The 23370-nt window shown below is 33.0% G+C and overlaps 3 protein-coding genes across 4 annotated transcripts; 1 reads left to right on the forward strand and 2 right to left on the reverse strand.

Annotated features, from left to right (window-relative positions):
• The first annotated feature begins 4558 nt into the window (after nucleotides 1-4558).
• LOC112525991 (probable protein phosphatase 2C 14) lies at nucleotides 4559-9167 on the forward strand. Its single transcript, XM_025136333.1, has 5 exons — nucleotides 4559-4931; nucleotides 5067-5237; nucleotides 7604-7774; nucleotides 8038-8217; nucleotides 8860-9167. The coding sequence occupies exons 1-5, from the start codon at nucleotides 4638-4640 to the stop codon at nucleotides 9148-9150; spliced, it is 1107 nt and encodes a 368-aa protein (XP_024992101.1). The 5' UTR covers nucleotides 4559-4637; the 3' UTR covers nucleotides 9151-9167.
• Nucleotides 9168-9674: 507 nt separating this feature from the next.
• LOC112525198 (GDSL esterase/lipase At3g26430-like) lies at nucleotides 9675-15429 on the reverse strand. Its single transcript, XM_025135211.1, has 5 exons — nucleotides 15114-15429; nucleotides 12157-12366; nucleotides 11905-12074; nucleotides 10659-10929; nucleotides 9675-10214 (listed from the first exon to the last, which is right to left on the reverse strand). The coding sequence occupies exons 1-5, from the start codon at nucleotides 15340-15342 to the stop codon at nucleotides 9901-9903; spliced, it is 1194 nt and encodes a 397-aa protein (XP_024990979.1). The 5' UTR covers nucleotides 15343-15429; the 3' UTR covers nucleotides 9675-9900.
• A 2322-nt stretch (nucleotides 15430-17751) lies between these two features.
• Nucleotides 17752-21626, reverse strand: LOC112524667 (GDSL esterase/lipase At3g26430-like). 2 transcript variants are annotated; one of them, XM_025134598.1, is made up of 5 exons: nucleotides 21316-21626; nucleotides 19731-19943; nucleotides 19476-19648; nucleotides 18997-19267; nucleotides 17752-18197 (listed from the first exon to the last, which is right to left on the reverse strand). In XM_025134598.1, the coding sequence occupies exons 1-5, from the start codon at nucleotides 21566-21568 to the stop codon at nucleotides 17935-17937; spliced, it is 1173 nt and encodes a 390-aa protein (XP_024990366.1). In that variant the 5' UTR covers nucleotides 21569-21626; the 3' UTR covers nucleotides 17752-17934. The 2 variants fall into 2 exon arrangements, with proteins under 2 accessions (XP_024990366.1, XP_024990367.1); XM_025134599.1 differs by having other exon boundaries at nucleotides 19731-19859; nucleotides 21316-21610.
• Between the last annotated feature and the right edge of the window lie 1744 nt (nucleotides 21627-23370).

Consider the following 23370-nt stretch of genomic DNA (forward strand, 5'->3'; position numbering starts at 1 on the left):
AAATACAAAACATGTATCGAGTTCGACCGCGGTCCCTTGCTAACCTCAGTCATCGAGTAAGTCAAAAAATACCCTCATATTAATATCCTTAAAATACTGATTCCGTATAAGATCAGTTGAATTACCGGTAATCAACTTTCTTTAAAAAATCAGTTTATTGTTTTATAGTAAATAAAATTAAATCCATTAAAATGAAGGGTTATGTTAGGTTTGTTTTGGAGATTTTTGTTTGCTTGTTTTATATTTATTCTAAAAAAATTAATTATGTTATGTGCAATATTAGACTTGCTTTAAACTTTTGATTATAATTTAGTATGCATTAGGTACAAACTATATAAATCGTATTGTATCACATTTTAGATCATTTACCATAATTTTCTTGGATGACTGTGGGTTTTCAGACGAGTTTACAGGCACCAACTAATCCTCCAAGCGACCACAAATAGCTCGGAGTCATCGCAAGTGAACATCCATAGTCCGAAGGGCTTTGACAGCACCTGGTTTCAAACTCGTGGTAGATGAGATTTTCTACTATATCCTTTTAAGGCTTAACTAATAAGCCACAACCCAAGTGGTTCACTCAGATATATTCACTTATTGGATGATTTTATAGATCTTGGTTTATACCCCAAAAGTCTCAAAAAAATATACACCAAACAAATTACATAATTTTGTATCAGACTATTTGAAACGTTCAGATTAAATGATTTAAAAGAGTCTACAGTTAATGATCATCTGAAAGCTGACATGAACTAAAATACAGAAATCAGAAAGATGTTGTGGATATCTAGAATTACTCTCCACAATTTAATTTTTCATATCTTCGCAAAAAACAGATATCTTATTAAGCCAACATTTGTTTTTTTTTTTTTCCTTTTCTCATTATATGTTTAAAGATTAAATATTACAAGATCTGTTTTCATATATCAGATATAATTTTGGTATATCTTCCGACTTATAAACGACATTTCCATTATCGACATGCTTTCCGAGCATTTTCCAACTTTTACACATTTAACGAGAATTCTATTGTCGGTTGAGTGACCGAATTTGTATAATTACACATACATTCAAATAAAATGAACCCATTTTGTAATGAATATATGATGAACTTTTATCAAATCATGGGGTGTAAAATGTTTAAAATTGTCTTTTTTTCCCACCTAACGGTATCGTAGCCTTTGGTCTCCTAGGAAGTCAGGGGTTCAAACCTCACCAAAGATAAGGATAGTGTATGAGTTTATTTGTTGCATTTGCAGTATATAAATATTATATACTGCAAAAATAACGATGAATGGAAATAAATGTTTATTATGTAACAACCCCTTCAGGTAAAATTACTGATTCATAGGCTAAAACGTCAAAAATACATATTTTGAACCAACGACACAAGAAAAAGAAGCTAATAGACTCAAAAAGCATATTAACATATAATATAGTGATGAAATTTACCGTTTACTCTAAAACCATCGACATGATATTCTTGAATAAATCTAAATCTACTGATATACATGTCTGCCCACATGTCCACTCACATATATCAGTAGCCAAAAAATGTCAATGGTTATTTTAAATATCGTTAAACATACAAGTAGAAAGGTTGTATAGGCACAAGTTTTCGAAATCATTTGTTTGTTTAATATGCGGAAAAAGTCAAAAGAGTAGGGAAGATATATCAAACGATTAAATATAAAATGATTCACCAATTTCACCAGTTCACTTTTTGTGAGCCTGCCTTACGACACATCGATCCGTTATTGAGATCAAACACAAAAAAACTGTCAAACGAATATACGAAGTTCACCCGGCGGGGGGGGGGGGGGGGGGGGGACTCTGTCAACTTTCGGATTATGAAATGAGATAAGAAACAATTTGAACAAGTACCCGTTCATAGTGTAGTGGATCAGCTTGTAAATTTCGGCCCAAAATCAGACGACATGATACTAGCTTATTGACAAACCAGACTGTGATACGTACACGGATTTTGGGCTTGTCATGGGCTAGTGATTCAACCCTAAATCATTGCCCAATCAACGTTTTTTTTCCCAGTAAATTACGATTATAAAAATATTAATCAACAATAAACTTTCCAACCATATAAATTAAAAAATTAGAGTAAAAATTATGTTTTTCGTCCATGTAGTTTGTTAAATTACTATTTTTGTCCTTATACTTTTCAAAATTATGATTCTTATCCATGTAATTTATAATTTATAATTTACCGTCGTTTTCATATTTTTGGCTTATAACTCATTGCTGTTCTCATCTCTCATACTTAAAGTTATGCTTTAGAGACGAAAATAATAATAAACTGTAAATCATATGGATGAAAAACATAATTCCATAATTTTAATTATTACATAATTTAAGTACATAATTTGGTCACTGCACAAGCAAACGATAATGAGAGCATACATAATTTTAAAGCACTACAGAATGAAGCTTGCATGATTATCCATGACAACTGACAGGCTCCCTGTGAATGCGAAGAACACTGAGGTTGTAACAACATCCATTTTTGGTTGCCCCACAACAAACATTAAAATGCACAAGAAATGTAACGTGATAAAAAAAGTTTCAACACAAAGAAGAAAACAAAGACCATGAAATTAACTACTGATCCACGTGGATTTGGAGCGCCAAAAAATCATCAAAAGGGTTTTTATATATCAACTCTGCTAATGATTTTAAAAAGGAAAACTTGTTCTCATTGTAGTTTCAAAATACATACGGTGGCACACAACAAATTAATACGGTTGCACCTTTCACGAACCTAAATTTTTTTACCCTTCGACGAAGAAATAATACGGTGGCATGCACCACTATAGGTCCGTCCCTGACCGTACCATAGATTCCAACCAACTCAAGTTATGTAGTTCATCAATGGTACCTACAACATACACTTGTCATGTAGTTCACCAATGACACCTACAACATACACCGTCATGTAGTTCATCAGTGGTACCTACAACATTCAACATATGGATGGACACACCATCGAGCTATGTAGTCTTTGAATGCTGAAAGTCATATTTCGACCATAATTGGTGTTTGAAATTATTCACCTGCAGCCCAAAAAGCATTGAAACTAATGTGTCGGAGACACGAGACTATTCCTATTTATTCTTTTGATAATTATAGAGTATGAGTTGTTATTTAGGAGAATTGGTTGATCAGAGAGCAAGGAACGTGTAAGAGAATTTGTACTTGAAGTATAAGGAGTTGTACCTCTTAAATTTCAACAATAACCGATTAAGGTGGTTATATATATATTGTATAAATATAGATGTAAAAATTTATACGTAGATAATATAAAACAAAATAATTTGTAAGTATTCATGACATTTAATAGCACAATTAAATTCAAAATATTCAATATTGTGCTCATTTTGAAGGTATTGACGAATCGATTCTAATGATATAATTTGTAAAAAAGAAACATATTTTTAATGCATTTTAGTTCATATAAATTTTTTTATGTTAATATAATAAGAGTGTAAAAAAAATAAAAATGTAAAATAAATCAAATAATTAATTAAAATGATATAAAGTGTAATTCAAAAAATTAAATAACTCACTAAAAAGCAGCTTTTGACTTTGACAATATTCAATAAATATGACTTCTTTAAAAATAAAATAAAAATAAAATAATTAATTCCAAACGGCTCGGCCGATATTTGACTCCTCCCAGTCCCAACTAACATCCATGTAACTTTGACCCGCTCCACTCTTTATTTTCATTTTCCCACTCCTTTACCCGAATGACTAAAATACCCTTATGATTTCGTTCATATTACTTTTTTGACCCGTGAAAATATTTTCACATTGAATAAGTAACTACAGACGATTTACGGTTTCAGATAAGTCTACACTTTCCTGATCGACAAACTAAAATCAAGTTACAATTGGTAATCAGGTGTGAAATAAAATGATCTGATTTTAAAAATTAGAAAGTACGTAAATAACTATGACAACTCACGATATGCCCATATGTTTAAATGAAAAACAAAAACGGTTACGAAACTAACATACATAATTGCAATGTAAAGTACAATATAATTTGATATAATAAATGTTGAAATATCTAAAATAGAGAATATGTTATAATTAAGAGCATCTCCAACAACTATGTTATTTTATAAATTTTGAAGATCTTAAAAAGTTTACTCCAATAGCTATGCTAAACTCTCTTCTAAAACAAAGAAAAATAGAAGAGAGAATGAAGAAATCTCTAAATTTAGAAGAAGGAAGAGAAAATATAGCATATCTGTTGGAGATACTCCAAAAACAGTTTTTTGATATTGAATTCTTTTTCCTGTTTTTAAAGAAATTATAGAGAATCTATTGAAAATGTTATTACATATCAGGTATAAAAATAGAAATCAGATTAAAGTACATAATTTATTTTTATGTAATTTGCCTCGATTGTAAATTAAAAGGATGTGAGGGGTAGAATGGTCATTTTAAGGTGAGTGCCCAAAGTCATTTCTAGGGTATCAACTCCTCCAGCTTGAAGTAGCCGTTACAACTCCTCCCTCTTCTTCTTCTTTAACCCTCTCCAGTCTCCACTCTCACCCCTCGCCATACCCGCTGATCGTCGGAGATTCTTTCTCCGATCACCAGAAATAGGTTCATCAATGCCTCCGAGCATTTTAAGATTGTCCGATGGCGATACAACCGTTACGCTACAGACGCCGTTCACCGTCTTGACTACTTCGAAAAAGCGGAAACGACCGCCGATGATTGAGATCCCTAACGTACTTCAAGAAATCGAGTCCGCCGCCGTTAAATTCACACCGAAGAACTTTGAATCCAGATCTGACGCCGTTTTCTCGTCTAGTGGATTTGGCGTTGGTGTTTGCTCCGTCAAAGGCAGGAAATCGTTCATGGAAGATACTCACACGATTGTTTCTTCTTCGAACACCGATAAGGTACATTCGTAATCCTCCTGATTTTAGTGTTTTGACGATGATTTAATTTATGAATATTGATTCGCGAAGTTGTAATTTATGTATATTTTGATTGATTTTTGTTGTTCGATTGATTAGTTTTCGTGGTGTAATTAGGTTTTTTTTGGAGTTTATGATGGACATGGAGGCAGCAAAGCTGCGGAATTTGTAGCGAAGAATCTGCACTCCAATGTACTAGAGATGTTGGATAAATGCTCAGATAATACAACAACAGAAGAAGTCGTTAAAGCTGCATTCATTAAAACTGATGATGAATTCCTAAAACAGGTTCGTGTTTTCATTTTATGTTGATGAACTGTAATTTGTTAATGCTGAAATTTGGACCAATTATCTGTATGTATTATTTTGGAGATCAATATGGGGTTCCACATATTTTCATGAAAAGAACAATACACAAGTGGGGTGGTTTTTTGTCTATGTGGTTGGATTTCTATTAAGTCTTGTATGAATAAAGCCAATTGTATGGACTAATAGGTCTGTATAGATTGGAAGGATTTTTGTTAGGGAGATTTTTTTCTAGATGGAAGCTGCGTGTTTTTAATTTGGAGGGCAGGTCTGGATTTTTTTTGGCTTTCTGCATCCCTCTAAAAACTTATTAAATAAGCCACTTTCTATATCATTAAGCCACTATCGAACAGTCACGTATAGCTGCCTGAATAAACTGTGAGTTTTATTAAGCTCATTAAGCAGTTAACAAACATGCACTTGGACTTTCAAGATTTGTCGAAAATTGCTCAAGTATGATTGTCCAAAAAGTGAATCACACTTCAAATTCCTAGTTGGAATGATGAATTCTACGAACACTTCACATTGTAGCCCTGGAATCTTTCAACAACTGGATTTTAGCTATTTTCGCTAACCATTCTTATGAAAATGTCAAAGAATAAGTCCAAGAATGAGATATATGAGATAAGTTGTGGGTATGTAAATGCCAAAAGACGAGTCATAGGGGGCTGTTTACCCAACGCTTATCTAGCAAGCACTTACCGGTAAGAGACAACACTTCCATTTAACTTACTGGGTAGGATTTTAGTTCATTAGAACTGCATCGTGTGCAACATTTTTATCCGGTAAATGCTTACCGGGTTAATAGTCATCGTTCTCACTTACCGCGTATCACTCGGTCCTTGTCATTACCCAGGTAAGATATCCAATCCTTTGTCATGTTCATCCAGTAAAGTAAACTGACCTAGTAAGCATTTAGTAAATGGCCCCATAATGTTTGACATTTTCTTTGTCTAAACTCACTGATTCTTGTAGAATCAGCAAATCATTCTCTTACATTCTGATATGTGTCAAAGAATTCTATTTCTGAAGCAAAACAAGGCTAAGATTGCATTGTTGATTGTGACAGTAATTTCAAACATTTTTTAACAACATTTTGACTCGTTCTTAAAAATTCTGGTATTTTTAGATCCAGTGTTGTTAAGAGTTGTTCACATTTTGTTTACTTTTCAAGATCTAGACTTGGTCATCATACTAATCCGGTGACAAAGTCACATACCAAAGGCTAAAGGTCGACAATTTTCAACTTTAAAATTGTAAACTTATGCAAAGAAATCGTCTTTCACGTGTCCAGTATTATTGTATATAACTAGTGTACTCAACTTTATCTTTTAAACTACTATAGTTGCAAAACTCTTAATTGAAACTACAATTAAATATATGTGTACATACATATATACATACATACATACACATACACGTATATACACACACACACACATATATATATATATATATATATATGTGCGGTGTTCAAATGAAAACACTCCAGTTTTACGAAAATACGAGAAAATTACTGGGCGTCCAAATCATTTAACCCATAATAAAAAATAGATTAAATGGAAATAAATTAGTATTTATCAACAATTTTCTTTTATTTAAATTGTTGCTAGTATCATCAGAGACTTCTTTATGCCGATGTGTCCCTTGTCGATAATGATGATATGATATTACCATGATAAAAATGTGATAATGCTTTGATAAAATCGAAAACTTCTTATGATATGATTTTACTTTGATAATGATATGATAATTATGTGATAATCAAAAACTAGGTATGATTACCTCCACAATCATTGCTCCGTCTGGTTCATTATATGATTTTGTTGTGATAATAATGAGATGATGTTTTAATACATTGTGATCGGTCGGTATATCATTTGTACGTGATTTTAGGGATAATTAAGTTACTAAGATTACAAATAAATACAAAATCAAATGATTATCCTTAATTATTTACTTTATTTTCTTTTAATTTAATTATGGGTTAAATAATTTAGAGCCTCGGAAATGTTCTCGCATTTTTTGTAAAACGGCAGTGTTCTTTATGAACCCACCCTCTCTCTAAATGTGTATATATAGAGAGAGGGGTTCAAACGAGAACAATGACTACATGAAAGAACCCATGCAAAATCACATGTGATTTTACACCAACACTCAACGCAAGGGTGTGCAGGAAAGTATCGTGAATCACATATGATTTGACCGTTTTCTTATTCTCGTGTTTCGACCGGACTCTCTCTCTATATATATATATACATACATATATCTTGAATTTCAAGTATAATGATTATTAGGGAGTTCTACAAATGTTTCAAAACTGAATGGTATATGGTGATGATTTACAGGGATTAGGGAGTGGCACTTGCTGTGTTACAGCCCTTATAAAAGGAAAAGAACTTGTCGTATCGAACTTAGGCGATTGCAGAGCCGTTCTTTCCAGAAAAGGAAAGGCCGACATGTTAACTAACGATCACAGAGCATCGCATGAGGATGAACGTAAACGGATAGAAGATAAGGTAACAATCAAATTAGTTACTAGTAGCATTTTCATTAGAAAACAATGAAACTGATAATTATATGGGGTTGGGTTCCGGTGAAAATAAGAGTTATGGTGAGAAGGGTAAGAAGGGATCTCCATCCTTAATCAATCCTAATTAAAGAGTTCCACTAGGTCAACACTAATGAGAAGTACCGGATCAATTCTCCTTTAAATCACTTTTTACAATTCTCATCTTGACTCCTATTCTCACACGATCCTTTATGTGTTTGCGTGATGCAGGGCGGATATGTAGAGCTTCATCGTGGGACTTGGAGGGTTCATGGTATACTCGCGGTCTCAAGAAGCATAGGTGATGCTCATTTGAAAGATTGGGTTGTGGGTGAGCCCGAGACCAAGGTGTTACCATTGACTGAAGACTTGGAGTACCTAGTCTTGGCTTCCGATGGACTTTGGGATGAGGTAAGCAACGATATCATACTCGTGAAACATTTGCGTATCTGCCAAAATCTTTTTGCAAACACAAACTTTGTTCTGTTCTTTTCGGTAGAGCTCAAGTCGTCGTACATTTTAACTCATATCCTAAGTTCTCAGGGTGACATATTAGGTGTGTCGGTAATTATCTTAAACTATAGAGTAAATTACGGTTTTCGTCCCTACAGTTTGTTAATAATTTATATTTCCATCCCTGTGGTTTAGATATTGTGATTTTCGTTCCTATGGTTTGCAATTTATTGCTATTTTCGTTCCTGGACTAATTCCTACGTTTTAGTACAAGGGACCAAAACAATAAAGAATTGTAAATCACAGGGACCTATTGTGAATCATAAGAAAAATAATAGCAATGAGTTACAAATCATAGGGTTGAAAACCGCAATTTCTAAACCATAGTGATGAAAATTGCAGTTTTTAACAAACCATAGGGACGAAAAAATGTAATTTACTCCAAACAAATTATACCAAAAAAATGAACATCCATATTGTTATACTTTTTCATTTTTTTTTTGTCATTATCGCTTTCTCAACCCTTTTGTCATCCATAACGGGTAATTCGGATTAACATTTGTGACAAATTCTTTACTGTTGAACTTTGAATGTTTTTAGGTTGGAAATCAAGAAGCTATTGATGTAGTGACACGATGCATGTTGTCACCGAAAGCGAAGAAAGTTTATCGAATGAAACGGACTGTTAAGAATAACCGGAAAGAAAGCGAAAACAATGAACCTACTAGACCCATGGTTAAGACCAGGACTCTGAACCAGAACTCTAACTGCAAACTAGAATCCCAAACCAAGCTTATAGAAGCTTGTAGGGAGCTAGTAAATCTTGGTGTAAGTAGAGGTAGTTTAGATGATATTACAGTCATGATAGTTGACCTAAAAGCTTTCCAATAACTAAATGTACATTTGTGTTGGTTGGATTTGAACTTTTTTTTTTCTAGGAGCTTCTCTGTCTCTCTCTTTTATCGACCTTAAAAGGCCTTTCCAATAACTTGTGATCTTATTGTATCTTGTGCATTGGAAGTTGTACATTTAAGGTGGATTTATTTGACCATTTTTTGCTCTTAGAAGTTTATTGTACTTCTTGCACTTGTAATGGAAACCTCTAAGTCCAACCATCGATTTCATAGTGTGGTTTTTAGTGGAGAATGCCTTAGTGACTTATAATACTATATAGAGTAAGAGGTGGTTATCAGGGCCGTCCCTAGGAGGGCGACACGGGCGCATGTCCAGGACTCAAAAATATTTAGGCGCCCAAATTTTTCCCTTAAAATACAATAGCACTCTAAAAGAATTTAATAAATTAAAAAACCCAAAAAATTGTAACATATAATAAGAGATAAAAAGAATTTAATAGATAATAAGGACACAAAAATATATCAATTAATTATATTGGAGAAGAAAATAAACAAATTAATTTGACATTCATTCATTATAGTAGTCTAAAGAGGCGTTTGGTTCAGACAAATGAATGAAAATGAGTATGAAAATGATTACAGTTTAACCTGGAATGGAAATTTGGGATTCTAATATGAGGGAATAGATCCATTATACTATAAAAAACTAAACAGTTTATTTTATTTTCATCTTCACTAATTACTGCTTAATACTTGATACCAAACGCTCCCTAAAAATAAATTTTGATTAATTTGATCTTTGTTGTTCTGTGGTTGGACTTACGGGTCCCGTGGTCTTCCCTTCTCTTTTATGGCAAGCCATCCTTAATGGAACCGGCGGATCGGAGAATGCCCCATTGGCAATCTGACCGTAGATCCATCGGTTAGCTGCCTCGGAAAAGTGAATTCCGTCCCAAAGGATCCGTGACGATGGATCTTCACACGAATCCGCAATCAAGATTTCTTTACCGTCCACCATTTCCGTGCTTCCACACCTCTTCGCATTGTTGAAGTTATACTTTCCTCCGTGCCCACAACACACCAAGAACGGATCATCAAATCCTGGTGTCATAATCCAGTTAAAGAGCTATTTTTGAAAGTAATAAGCTTAATGGACTCACAATTTATTCGGTCAATCATAAATGATTGTTTGGTAGTGGCTTAATGATGTAGAAAATGGCTTATTCTGTAAGTTTCTAGGAGGAGCTTTTAAACACAAAGCCAAGTTTTTGCAAAATCTGTCATTTTCAATTAAAAACCATGCTTATTCCGTTTATGAAAACCCTCCCAGAAACAATTGTGGCTACTGAGTTTATGAGTGTCTATTTACCGGGATTAGTCTGGTCATAGCATGGGACACCCTTTTAAAAAACTCTCCCACACAAAAACCTTCCTAATCAATATAAACGGATTAATCCACACAAAGAACTTTATCCATTAAGGACTTAATGGAAAACCAATCAAACAACCCCAACAGAACACAAAGCGAAAAAGAGAAGAACTTACCGAGCTTTTTTGCTTTACCAATGAGTGAATACTTGACTGAATAGATATCAACATAGGTGATAGCGGCCAAATGGAGTTCTTTCCGGAGTTCGATTACTGCTTCCTTGAGTTTGTTGTTAAAATATTGTGAGACTTCATTAAATGGGGTGGCACAACCAATTTCATCCACCTGTGCCGCCGTGATCAAGTGGGTATCCAAGATATACGGTAAGCAACCAACCGGCCCTGTGTTATGTATCCAAAACGTTCTCCCACCTCGATCGTACACGTTCTGTGTAAAAAGTGCGATTCAAGAATGTATCAGTTAATCGTACAATGGAATTCGCCAACTAAGGTGTTATTTGATAAATGCCAAATGATTTAATGTAGAATGATTAAGGGACTGGTAATGAGTCCAATGAGACTCACTGCACAGACTTATATACAGGGGAAGGACCTTAGAATCTTGTATAAGAAAGGAAAGATTTAAAAAAGCAGATTAGGTACTTCCAACAGGAGAATAAGAAAGGAAGAAATAAGAGTGGAGAAAAAGGGAAATGGAATTCTTCACAAAGGGGGGGAACGCAAGGGGGACAGCACTAATAAATCGGAAAAGGGGTCAAAGGAAGGGACACATCTTGATAGGGCAACAACCGGGGATAGGATATGGAAAGRGATCAACATGTTTTCTCGAACGAACAGATTTACACCGTCAATGACAGCGCACCAAGGGAACAACGGACAATCACGGCAAAGGCAAGCACGAATGCTGCTGCCTACGAGACCCATCCAGGGGAATCTTACACTGCGCRCAGAGAACCCCTCTCACTTTAGACAGAGAGGGAATGACGATGGGTAGCGGTTTAATGAGTCCAATGAGACTCACTGCTTATTCGGTCAACTATACATGATTGTTTGGTGGTGGCCTAATGATATAGAAAGTGGTTTTTTCATTTAATGAAGAGTTTTTGCAGAAAGCCAATTTTTTCCAAATATGTCCCTTCCAATTAAAGAACATGTTTTTTTCATCTATGAAAAAACCCTCTCAAACAAAAACCATCACAATCTATACAAACAAATTAATCCAGACACAATTTTATCCATACTGGACTTAATTGAAAACCAACAAAATATCCCCAAGATACACTATATGCATGAAAACCGGCTGTTTGGCAAGTGTTTGAATAACATGAATTTACCATTTTAACCCTATGTATGACTTAGTTGAGAAGGAAACATGACAAGTTTGATAAGTTGGTGGTCTCACCTTGATAGTAGTCGTAAACTGTGATATAACATCGGGAACAAATGCTTCTACTTGTTCGGTAGTCATATTAAGTTTGTACCCAGCGGTGAGATCATTTTGGCCTATATCGAACGTGTACAACGCGCTGGAAAACTTGCTCTTTTCCGGGAATAAGTTCTTAAATACGTCTTCTGCACCATGTTCATGTGCGGTTTTTAAATATTTTAATGCATGATGTATAAGTTAATATGCAAATGAGTCAAGAACAAGTACCTTTTTGACGGATTATTTGGGATCTTTTAAAAAAATCGGAGAATTCGGCATATTGAATGTCCAAGGCAATCGGGCTATACCCGCTTTGGAAAATAGAAGTGTTTTGACGCCGGATTGTTGATCCGGCGGTCGCATAATTGGCACCATGGCTAAAATTTGTACCCATTGAGTCCAAAAATGGACTAAGATAAGGTAATCCTGAACCTTCAGCTGAAAATTGAAACAAAAACCACTCAATTTGGATTGAAACTGTAAAAGAGTTAACGGATAAATAGATCTAATTAGCTAAGTAAAGAAAATAACTCATTATTATGTTATTAGATGATAGGTTTCATATGTCACTGTAAACCAATAATGTTAAAATAGGGATGAATAGGATATGGTATCATCGTTTTTTTCATTATACTATGTATTAACCAATTATTATTGATACGTAAAATTTTATATCATATACCTACGAACTATACTTGATACCAACTTTATTCAGTTGGTACACCATACCAACATCGTACGAGTTGAAGTTATAAATTTATCTATATTGACATCTTTACCAACTAGATCTAGATACACTAAAACCATCAAACATTCAAATAACATGTTGATATGTGGTGTACCACTTATCCTTACTTTTATAAGCAGTCAAATAACTTTCATATAATACAAGCAATCAAATAAATTTCATATCATACAAGCATTCAAATAAATTTCATATAATACAAATACTTCCTAGTAGTCTAATACAAGCGGTGATTAAGGAACGACGAAAAATCCTGGAGGTGTGGGTGAGTTAATAAGATTGTTAGGGTTAAACAGATGAATTTAATCAAGTTTTGTATATCCATCCATATTATAATTTAGCAAAAATGAAAATAAGATAATTGAAAATTTAAAAATCAAAATGTTATATTACTAATTAAACTTCAATTAGTAAATAATTAGAAGAATAAGTCGATATAGTACAGTATTCACCGGTACACGAACCATATTTAAATAGTTGGTACGATAATATCAACCAATTAGATTGATACAAACCAAATAATATAAAAATTGGTTATTTTTTGTGATACAAAATTAAACACCCTAATTAAAAATAGCTGTAATAATAAATAAAACCAAATCAAACATGTGGCTATGTAGGCGCAAAAGACAATCCTTTTTGACATTATTGGTAGACTTTTGGTTTTTTGTTGGTGGTTGTTCAGAGGATAGAAAAGTTAAATAAACGCATCTGACACAATTATGGTCATACTAAATTTTATTTTAGACATGAATTGTTTAATTTATCTCTTAGTCATTTTTGTCTTTAAATTTCAAAATATCACTACCTTTGTAAGTGATACCTTCTCAATTTACGGATGGGTGTAAAAAAAAAGTTTCCGGAAGTGCAGAGACCAAATGTGTAAACTAGATAGCGGAAGTGTTTGGACTAAGTTACAGATTTGGTCCTTACACTTGCGGACCATGTTCAATTTTTTTTTTACCTTTTGATCCATCCGAATTGAGAATGTGCTACTTGAGAAGGTAGTGACATTATTGAAATATTGAGAAGAAATAGCTAAGAGATGAATCCAAAGCCTAAAGAATGATTTATTTTAATTATTTAGACTCACTCACTACATGGCATTAGTTAATAGCTATCATAGATCGGCCAGTTTTCCCCATTTAATTAGATTTTAATTAAATTCTATTATTTTTTGGCAAGTAAAAAGCCATTTTTTTTTAACTTATCAAAAGATAATGAATTTAATTAAAATCCTATTTAAGATTATAACTAAATGAACACAATCCAATGACCACAGTCCAGTAGGGTTGACTTCTGCTGCATTTGATTGTAGTTAGTTACAAACGAACATGATAACCAACTTGGGACTCATAAACAATTTTCAGCCTTTTCATACTTTGGTTTATTTTTGATTGATTTTTTTGTTGTTCTTTCTATTGGGTTTCTTGTAACTTCAAATTTGTTCAATCATCATTGAAATATTTAAATACATTATTAGTTGATCAATAAAACTCATGAGTTTTAGTATCATAATAAGAAGAAAAGAAACAAATAAGTCCTAAACCTTCATAGAGGGTGGCCTGAAGATGAAGACGCTGATCCGAATGCAGCCAAATGATTAATAACCAGCATCTTCTGCCACCACTTAATCAGGACCATAATTACAAATAAAATTTCGTCTTATTCTCATATTAATTAAACCAAATCCCTGAAGGTAGGATCTGGATTAGATTTAGGTAAATCTCTCTCTAACCCCAAAGTTTCGACTTATATGATTTTTTAATAATTAATTTATCTTAAACCGAGTTTGTGGAATATAAATCCATTATCATATTATTCATATATATTGAAACGATTATAATCACTAAACTAGCCAAATATGAAGGGCTTCCATTACAAAACAGCCAATTTTTTCCATATTTAAACAGAATAACCATCCATTTAAACAATATCTATACTAGTTTTAAGCCTAGAAACGGCATAGACGACTAGCTAGCAGAAGAAGGCCATTTTCCGAGCTCTAGAACTACATTTGTTTTATAATAGAATAGTCAAACATTCCTATTGCAACCCTGAAAAGGTGGAATTTTGCTTTGTTTTGTACAAAAGTCGACCACGGGAGTCAAACTTATATCGCTCATTTCATAGTGAAGATAGTATAAATTTACGATTACATTTGAGCTAACCTGTCGGACTATATCCAAGGTCTGTCCAAGTACTATCAACATTTCAAATGACTTCGAGTTAAAATGACGATTTATACGGATTTTGTAAACTAGTTACAATGACAACAGGTAGAATATCACAATACAGAACATAAATGAGGAAAATTTCGAGTTTCAGGAACAAGGAATTTGAATATTCATTAGATCGAAAGCAAACTACACTCACGACATCATTAAACTGATTGGAACCATGCGTTTGAAACAAAAAAAATACAGGAGCGCAAACGTACCTATGAAATCGATTAAAAGACGTCCATCACAGTAGCGTCCGGCAGGAGAATGGAAGAAAGTTTCGCCGTTAGGTGGAGGAGCTTGTCCGAACATCGCCGATAAACCACCAGTATCGGAATTTGAATCACCGAAGTTAAATATAGCCGGAAAATTACATTCCGGCAAAGAGAATATCGAGATCGGTAGCAATAACGTAACTGAAATCAGTAACCTACAGATCGGAAACATTCTCAGGCAGTGAGATCCAGAGAGAGAGAGAGATTTGGTTTCAGAAACAACGAGAAACCGCCGATGGAGGTTTCACTTTCCATCCATTTTTCAGCATTAACAATTTATATGCTCTACATTTTCAACATTTCAAACATATTACCTCCACTTTTATATAATTAAAATTAAAAGTTATTTTCAAGATTGATATTTTAAGACTTTAATCAGTAACATACTTTAATTTGATTTTTATTTTAGGTAATGTATTTTTAAAACTTCTATTTTGTTTTTAAGATGTAAAATTTTAAATATTTAAATACCCGGATAACTGATTGATGCATTAACCGGCTACCATGTTGATGTGATATCTGGTTAATATTTTAGCAAATAATACTGAGTTGGATACCATATCAGCAAGGTAACCGGTTAATGTTTCAACATGTTATTAGGGCACTTAAATGTTTAAAACTTTATATCTTAGATACTAAAATGAAAATTTTGAAAGTACGTTAACTAAAATAAGAATCAAGTTAAAGTATGTTATTTTTTATGCAATTTATCCTTTAATATAAATATATTCGAATAATTTAGAAAAATATATCAAATATATTTTTTATATTTAATACAAATTTTCTTCCGTTATTAATAAAAATAAAAATAATTAATTTAATAACTTAAAACCTCAAATTTATGACAATAAATGCATTAAATATAACTATAAAAACATATTTATGTATGTCTTAAATATGATAATAAACATATTTGATTGTATATTTATATAATACAATATTTGTGTCATCAACTATTCTTATTCTCTCTGTACTAAATTAAGTGTTAACATTTTCATTTCTATAATTTTATACAATATTTTTATTTTTAGATTCCCATCTGATTTAGGAGCTGTTTACCAAACGCTTACTTGAATAAGTGAAGACCAAGTCACATTATCTTACCAGATGAGTATGATAAGGACCAAGAGTCTTCTTACCCGGTATGTGATGGTGACGACTTTTATCGGTAAGCGTTTACCGGATAAAATATTGCATACGATACCATTTTGATGGACTAAAATCTTACCCAATAAATAAAATATAGTATTATATTTTACCAATAAATATTTATCGAGTAAGTATTTGATAAACTATACTTAGGAGCCGTTTACCAAATGCTTACCCGAGTAAGCGCATACCAAGTCACATTACTCTACTGGATGAATATGATAAGCACCAAAAATCTTACCCGGTAAAAGGGAGACAATGATCGAAAGTCTTACCCGGTAAGTGAGGGCGACGACTCTTACCATGGTAAGCGCTTACTGAGTAAATTGTTGCATACAATGCCGTTTTGGTGGACTAAAGTCTTACCCGGTAAGTAAGTGGTAATGTTAAATTTTACCGGTAAACACTTATCGGATAAATGTTTGATAAACGTCCCCTTAGTTTTCTGGAATATTTGATTATCATTTATGGGTCAACATTAAAAAAAAAAACAAAACAAAGGAGGTTGTTGATTTGTAATATAAAATTGGTCCCACAAAGAGAATTGTAACAAGAAGACCAGAAATTTCAAATAATCAATTTTTATTCTTTATTTTATTTTGAAATAAACAATAACTTGTAAAATCCATTTTTTATAAATAAAATATTTATAAAATAATAATTTCGTAAGTTATATCTGTCACTTAAAGTGTTAAACAACTTGCTAAAATGCTACTTATTATATCAGTATTTCGCATTATAGTACCTTAACAGTTTGTTAAATAGTTACTTTATAAATATCGATTTCATTTATTGGATACTTTTATTGGATATCCTATGGATGATCCGTTGGGATCGGATTCATCCAGTGTGTTAATTCAATTTAATTCTTCAACAATTATACAAATTGATTAATCGCTTTTAATATGTGTTAAAACCAACACAAGAGAAGTTAAAAATTCAAAGTCTCACATAAAACAAATTCCGATTTAAGCAATTTGAAAATAAATTAATCGGATGATGGTTGGATAATGGTTGACTGGACAATTGAATGATCATTAGATGATTAATTGGATGTTGATCAGTTCGGTTTTGGTTGTTGTGGGTTGTCATCCGAGAACCGACTGATCCAAATTAGATGTTGAATTTTTCAATCCGACCTGATCCAATTACAATTGGGTATTCAATTATGGTCGGTCGGTTCTAATTGGATCATTCGGTTTCAATTGGATCGGTTAATTTTCTACACACCCCTAATTAGTATTACGAATTATATTAAAATCTAACTCATAAATTGAATAACAGTTTTGAAGTTGTTATATTTATACTGATACCACAATTTCATTACGATCAGATTCATACATACAATAACTTCAAACAACAAATCAAATTCCATCTTCCCGATTATCTTACAATTTTTGGTGGTCAAAGTTGATTTAATCAACATCGAATATGAAAAGAAGGGAAACTTTTATCAGAAATGGTCAAAGTTGATTTAATCAACATCGAGATGGAAAGAAGGGAAACTTTTATCAGAAAACTGAATATAAACTCATCAAACAGATATATATTTGATCTGACTAAAATTCCGTCACTAGAAATATTAAATTAATTTTTTTTAAACAACCTTATTAGATTAAGGTTGTTTCTGACACGCCAATCCCAACGAGATAGGCGGGTCAGAAAACGAACCATCTACCATTTGATCGAAAATCCATTGATTGGCTGCTTGGGTGTAGTGAACCCCATCCCAGCTAACTGCGACCGTTGGATCATTACATGATTTACCCACCAAGATTTCCTTCCCTTTGACTTTGACTTTTCCTCCACACCCAATATGCATATCGTAGTTGTACTTTCCTCCATGACCACAACAAGCTCTTAATGGATGCTCAAACCCTTCATTTTAACAAAGGTACAACAGTTAAAGCACACAATAAAAAAGAAATGTATCTTCTTCTAAAAATAATCTTAGAAAGAAGTTTAGGATGTATTTGGTATACTGGACAAAACAAAACAGAATAAAATTATTGTTCTATATTTGACACAACTTTTATGTAGAATTGACAGGTTCAAAGTGAAACATACACTTTCCAACCCCACCTCATGAAACAACGTGAAAATGATCAATATTTTACCAATATGACCTCAAAATAAAACGTAAAATTCTTCTAAAACATTAAATACACTTCACTTTTTATATTTTATTTATTTTATTTTATGTTATTTAAACTTTCATTTTATTGGCCTCAAAATATTATTTTTATGCAGTTTTTATATTTTGATTAATTTATGTAATGTATTAAATATTAATAATAGCAATAAATAATATAGAAAAGATATAAACTAAAAATTGGAAACTACAAATGAATGTTTATTTTGGTGTCATTATAATTGCCTTGACGGAGACTTTCTAATGATATATTATGTTATAAAAATATTTATTTTGTTATAACTTAATAAATTAATCAAAACATGTAAAAAACTGATTAGGGGTAAATTGGTAATTTTTCTCTGCTCAGTCATGTCAAGTCTCTTCTTACCAAACGCTGTCACGCTGAGCAGTAGCTATGTCTTATCCTATCGTGTCTAAATACCAAACACACCCTTAGGGTGTAGGATTGTTATGTCTGTCATGCCGTGTACATATATCAAACACACTTTTAGGGTTTAGGGTTCAGAGTTTTAAGTTGCTTACCATGTTGGCTTGCTTGGGTAATGAGTGTATACTTGATTGAGTAGACGTCAACGTAGGTGATTGCCGCCTTGTGTAGATCCTTACGTAGTTGGCCCACGGTTTCTTTTAATTGACGATTAAAAGATTGAGCCAACTCGTTATACGAGCCAACACATCCGTATTTGTCCACTTGTCCATTTGTGCTCAGTGGACGGGCAATTACATACGGTAGACACCCGAATGGACCTGTGTTGTGTATCCAAAATGATCTTCCTCCTTGATTATATATGTCCTAATCAAGAAAACTAAATTCATTACATATACGGCTGGCAACGGGTAAGATATGAATTTGATAAAATTATTCAACTACAAAATCCATTTAAAATAACGGGTAATACCCATTATTATACCTACTAAAATAATGGGTAATACTCATTCAGCTCACGCGCATTGGTACAGAAGTACCTATGTATTTAAGATAATTTCACGATCAGACTCACCTCGATGACAGTTTTGAATTGACCTACGATATCGGGGACCGACGCCCTAACTTGATCAATAGACAAGTTTTGGAACAAACCCGCGGTTAAATCATTTTGCCCGATATCAAATGTGTACAAAGCACGGGAAAAATCTTTAGTTTTGGGTATCAATCTCTCAAATACCCCGTCACCTACATTGCATTTTAAATGATATATAAACGTTTTGTACGACACAAGTATAATTTATAAGATATTATACATACAAAACTTCACCTTTTTGGGTGCGAAAATTTCGGACCCGACCATGGAAATCGTTGAACTGGTACCACTGAACGTTTAAGGAAAAGGGACTGAACCCACTTTGAGATAGGGTCGTATTTTGGGGTCTAATGGTCGAACCAGCTGTAGCAAAATTAGCTCCTTGGGTGAAGTTTGAACCAAGTGCATCTAGGTATGCACTCAAATAAGGCAGCCCGAAATTTTGGGCTGCAAAATTTGAAACAAAAAGAACGAATCGTACGTTATGCTTAAATATGTGTACAAAGTTATATAAATCATTTATTCCAAAATAAACGTTCACGATGAAAAAACACTTTTCTAAGAATTTGTAAGCAATGCATTCTTTTTAATTAATTAAATGACAATAATATCCTTAATAATAGAAGAAGTAATGAATAAACAAGGTACAGGTAAAAATAAACACGTGTTTAAAAAACTAAAATAAAAATATGAATAATTATTTTAAAAATAAAAAATAGTATTTTATGCATTAAAATTTGTACCACAATATTCCTGTATTTGTTAAATATTCTTTCAATACAGAATTTAATGTACATCAAGTATCAAATCACGTGCAATTCAATTTGGGTGTTGCTATAAACATGTTTATATTTATTTTGGGTAACGTATTTTTACTTGATTCCTATTTTTTTTTTGTAAGGGTGTCCGGGCCAAAGCCCGACTAATCCCCGGCAATTTTGGAGGCTAAACATGGTCTCACTTAAATGTCGCCAACACTCCCCTCCCAGGGCTCGAACTCGGGTTCATGACTATGCCATGCCCAAGCCTTTACCACTAGGCTGGAAGGTCTTTGACTTGATTCCTATTTTGTGTAACATATTTTCAAAATTTCCATTTTGGTAACTAATATGTAAAGTTTTAAACATTTAAGTACTCGGGTAACCAATTGAAGCATTAATCGGTTACCATATACACAAAATGAGAAGAAGGTATTCAGTCCCTTATAATGCAATTGTAATCCTCCCTGGCACCATGGGCGGGAGCTACCATGGTGGTTACGGTGGCACGTGCCACCGTATTATTTCTCCGTCGAAGGGTAAAAAAAGTTAGGTTCGTGAAAGGTGCAACAATATTAACCCGCCGTGTGCCACCGTATGTATTTTAAAACTACAATGAGAACAAGTTTTATTTGGTAGAGTTGGTTTGCAAGACTTTTATTCCACTCAAGACCCAAATTCAAATCTTGTTAGTGTCATTTTCTTAGTCAAATAGTGTCACCTATTGAAAAAAAAATTCATATATTTATTTCTTATAGTCAAGCGGTGTCACTGTTTGATATTCTTTCGCTATAGTTTTCTCTTATAGTCAAATGGTGGCACCATTTGAAAAAAAATCTGGGTCCATCCCTGGCCGGCACACACTGTTTCCCACCTTTCTAGCTCTCATATCATTCTCGAGTTAATCGTACCAGATATTGTTCGTTTCATCTGGTCTTAAACTCAGGATTTTAAAACATGTCTGATAGAGAAGGTATTCAGTTCCTGATTGACACATCTATTTAGTTTTCCTTAAAATTTGTGAAAATGAAAGTGAAAAATAAAGGGTTAAATTACAATACCTATGAAGTCGATAACCAGACGGCCATCACAATACCTACCGGCCGGCCGACGGAAAAATGACTCCCCATTGGGCGGTGGAGCCTGTCCAAACGCCGCCGACAACCCACCAGTATCGGAATTCGAATCTCCGAAATTAAAAACCGCCGGAAATTCACATCGGTGTTTTCTGCCTTTGCCATCCACAAATTGGTTCAACAATAAAACCACCATGAAAGCTTCAACTATCAAATTTCTCCGGCGACGGCGGTCCATGGCGGCGGAGAGATGGAATCGGAAAAGTGGGAAATGAAATGAAAAGATAATGTGTTGTCGGTATAGACTGCCGAGGACATGTGCTTCTCGGCCTTTATGCCATTTTTTGTTTGAGTGTAAATTACGTTTTTAGTCCCTGTGATTTGTTAAACATTACGCTTTTTGTCCATATGATTTAGACATTACAGTTTTTGTCCTTATAGTTTGCAATTCATTGATATTTTTGTTCTTATGATTTGCAATTTATTATTGTTTCAGTTCATATGGTTTAAAACTCTTTTGTTTTGATTATTTGTACTAAAAAGGTATGACTTAGTTTAGGGACGAAAATAGTAATAAATTGCAAATCTTAAAAACGAAAATAACAATAAATTGCAAACTTAGGGATGAAAATCATAACTTCTAAACCATAAAAAGAAAAATCGAAATAATTAACAAACCACACAGATGAAAATTGTAATTTACTCTTTTTGTTTTGAGTAAATTACCAAAATGGGTCTGGCAAAGGGAGTGGTTTTGAAGGGTAAAGAAATGAAAAGTGAAGAAAGATTAAGGGCTATTTATGTCTTTTAACAAGAAAAAGACCACATCATTGAATGTGCTCTTGGCTACCAAACTAATGAACTATGCATCATAACAAATATCCCAATTAGATTTGAGGAAAACGACATCGCTTTTTCTGTTGCGAATTAAACTATGTTACGAAGTCACCGTATTTGAACTTCTGTAGTCATACGAGAATTTTTTTATTCTCCCTTGAATTCAAACATGAGACTTCTAAACACTTTTGACCTTTGAAGTCTAAGCTTAAACCAATCGGGAATCATCATTTGTGTGGTTTATACTTTTTATAGTCAATATATAAAAAATAAACTTTGAATTGGAAAAAACCCAATCGGGAAGCTACAGTACAAACCATTAGTGGATTAAATTATATTACATATATAATCAATGTGTAAACCTTTTTTTTATTAACCTGGATATCAAACTTGTTATGCGAGCCAAACTAATCTCAAAGGACCACCTGTTTTACGGGTAGTCTAGAGTCACAGTTATTTGAACCTCCGTGGCCACAAGATAATTTTTATTTCTCCTTGGATTTGAACCTGAGACCTTCAGACACTTTTGACTTTTGGAGCCCAAACTCAAACCAATCAAACATCACCCTTGTAGTTCAATGTGAAAACTTTACGTAAAATATGTAAGTTGTTTTTTATTTGATAACTTTTAGATATTAAAAGTTTGATGAAATGATAAAACGGTCATTTTTATTGTCATTAGATATCATTTATATACAAATTAATGAAAAGGTACCTATATATATATATATATAGAGAGAGAGAGAGAGAGAGAGGGGTGAGTTATTATGTAACCCTTTATATTTGTACAATCAATACAACTCAATCTCAACCATCCATTTAATTTGATGAATATGTGATTTTATAAAATATTGATCGTTTCTTAATATAAAATATTGATCATAATTAATAAACTTTAATCATCTTCCATAAATATTCAAATCAGAATAAATGAACTCTCATCGTTTCCATAAATATCTCAATTAATTGGGTTGCATTGGTTGTACAAATGTCATGAATTGCATTTGAAACGTCATATATCTCTCTCTCTCTATATATATATATATAGATAACTCAATTCTCTTTTTACATGTTTAGATAACTCAATTCTCTTTTTACATGTTATTTGAATTTCCTTCTTACGAGGATGGACTTGGTATAATATCTAAGTTTTTTTCTTAAATATTATGTATCAACTAATTATAATTGATATGTAAAATCTTA

The sequence above is a fragment of the Cynara cardunculus genome (assembly GCF_001531365.2).
Source record: "Cynara cardunculus var. scolymus isolate 2C chromosome LG 13, CcrdV1, whole genome shotgun sequence".
Classification (NCBI taxonomy): domain Eukaryota; kingdom Viridiplantae; phylum Streptophyta; class Magnoliopsida; order Asterales; family Asteraceae; genus Cynara; species Cynara cardunculus.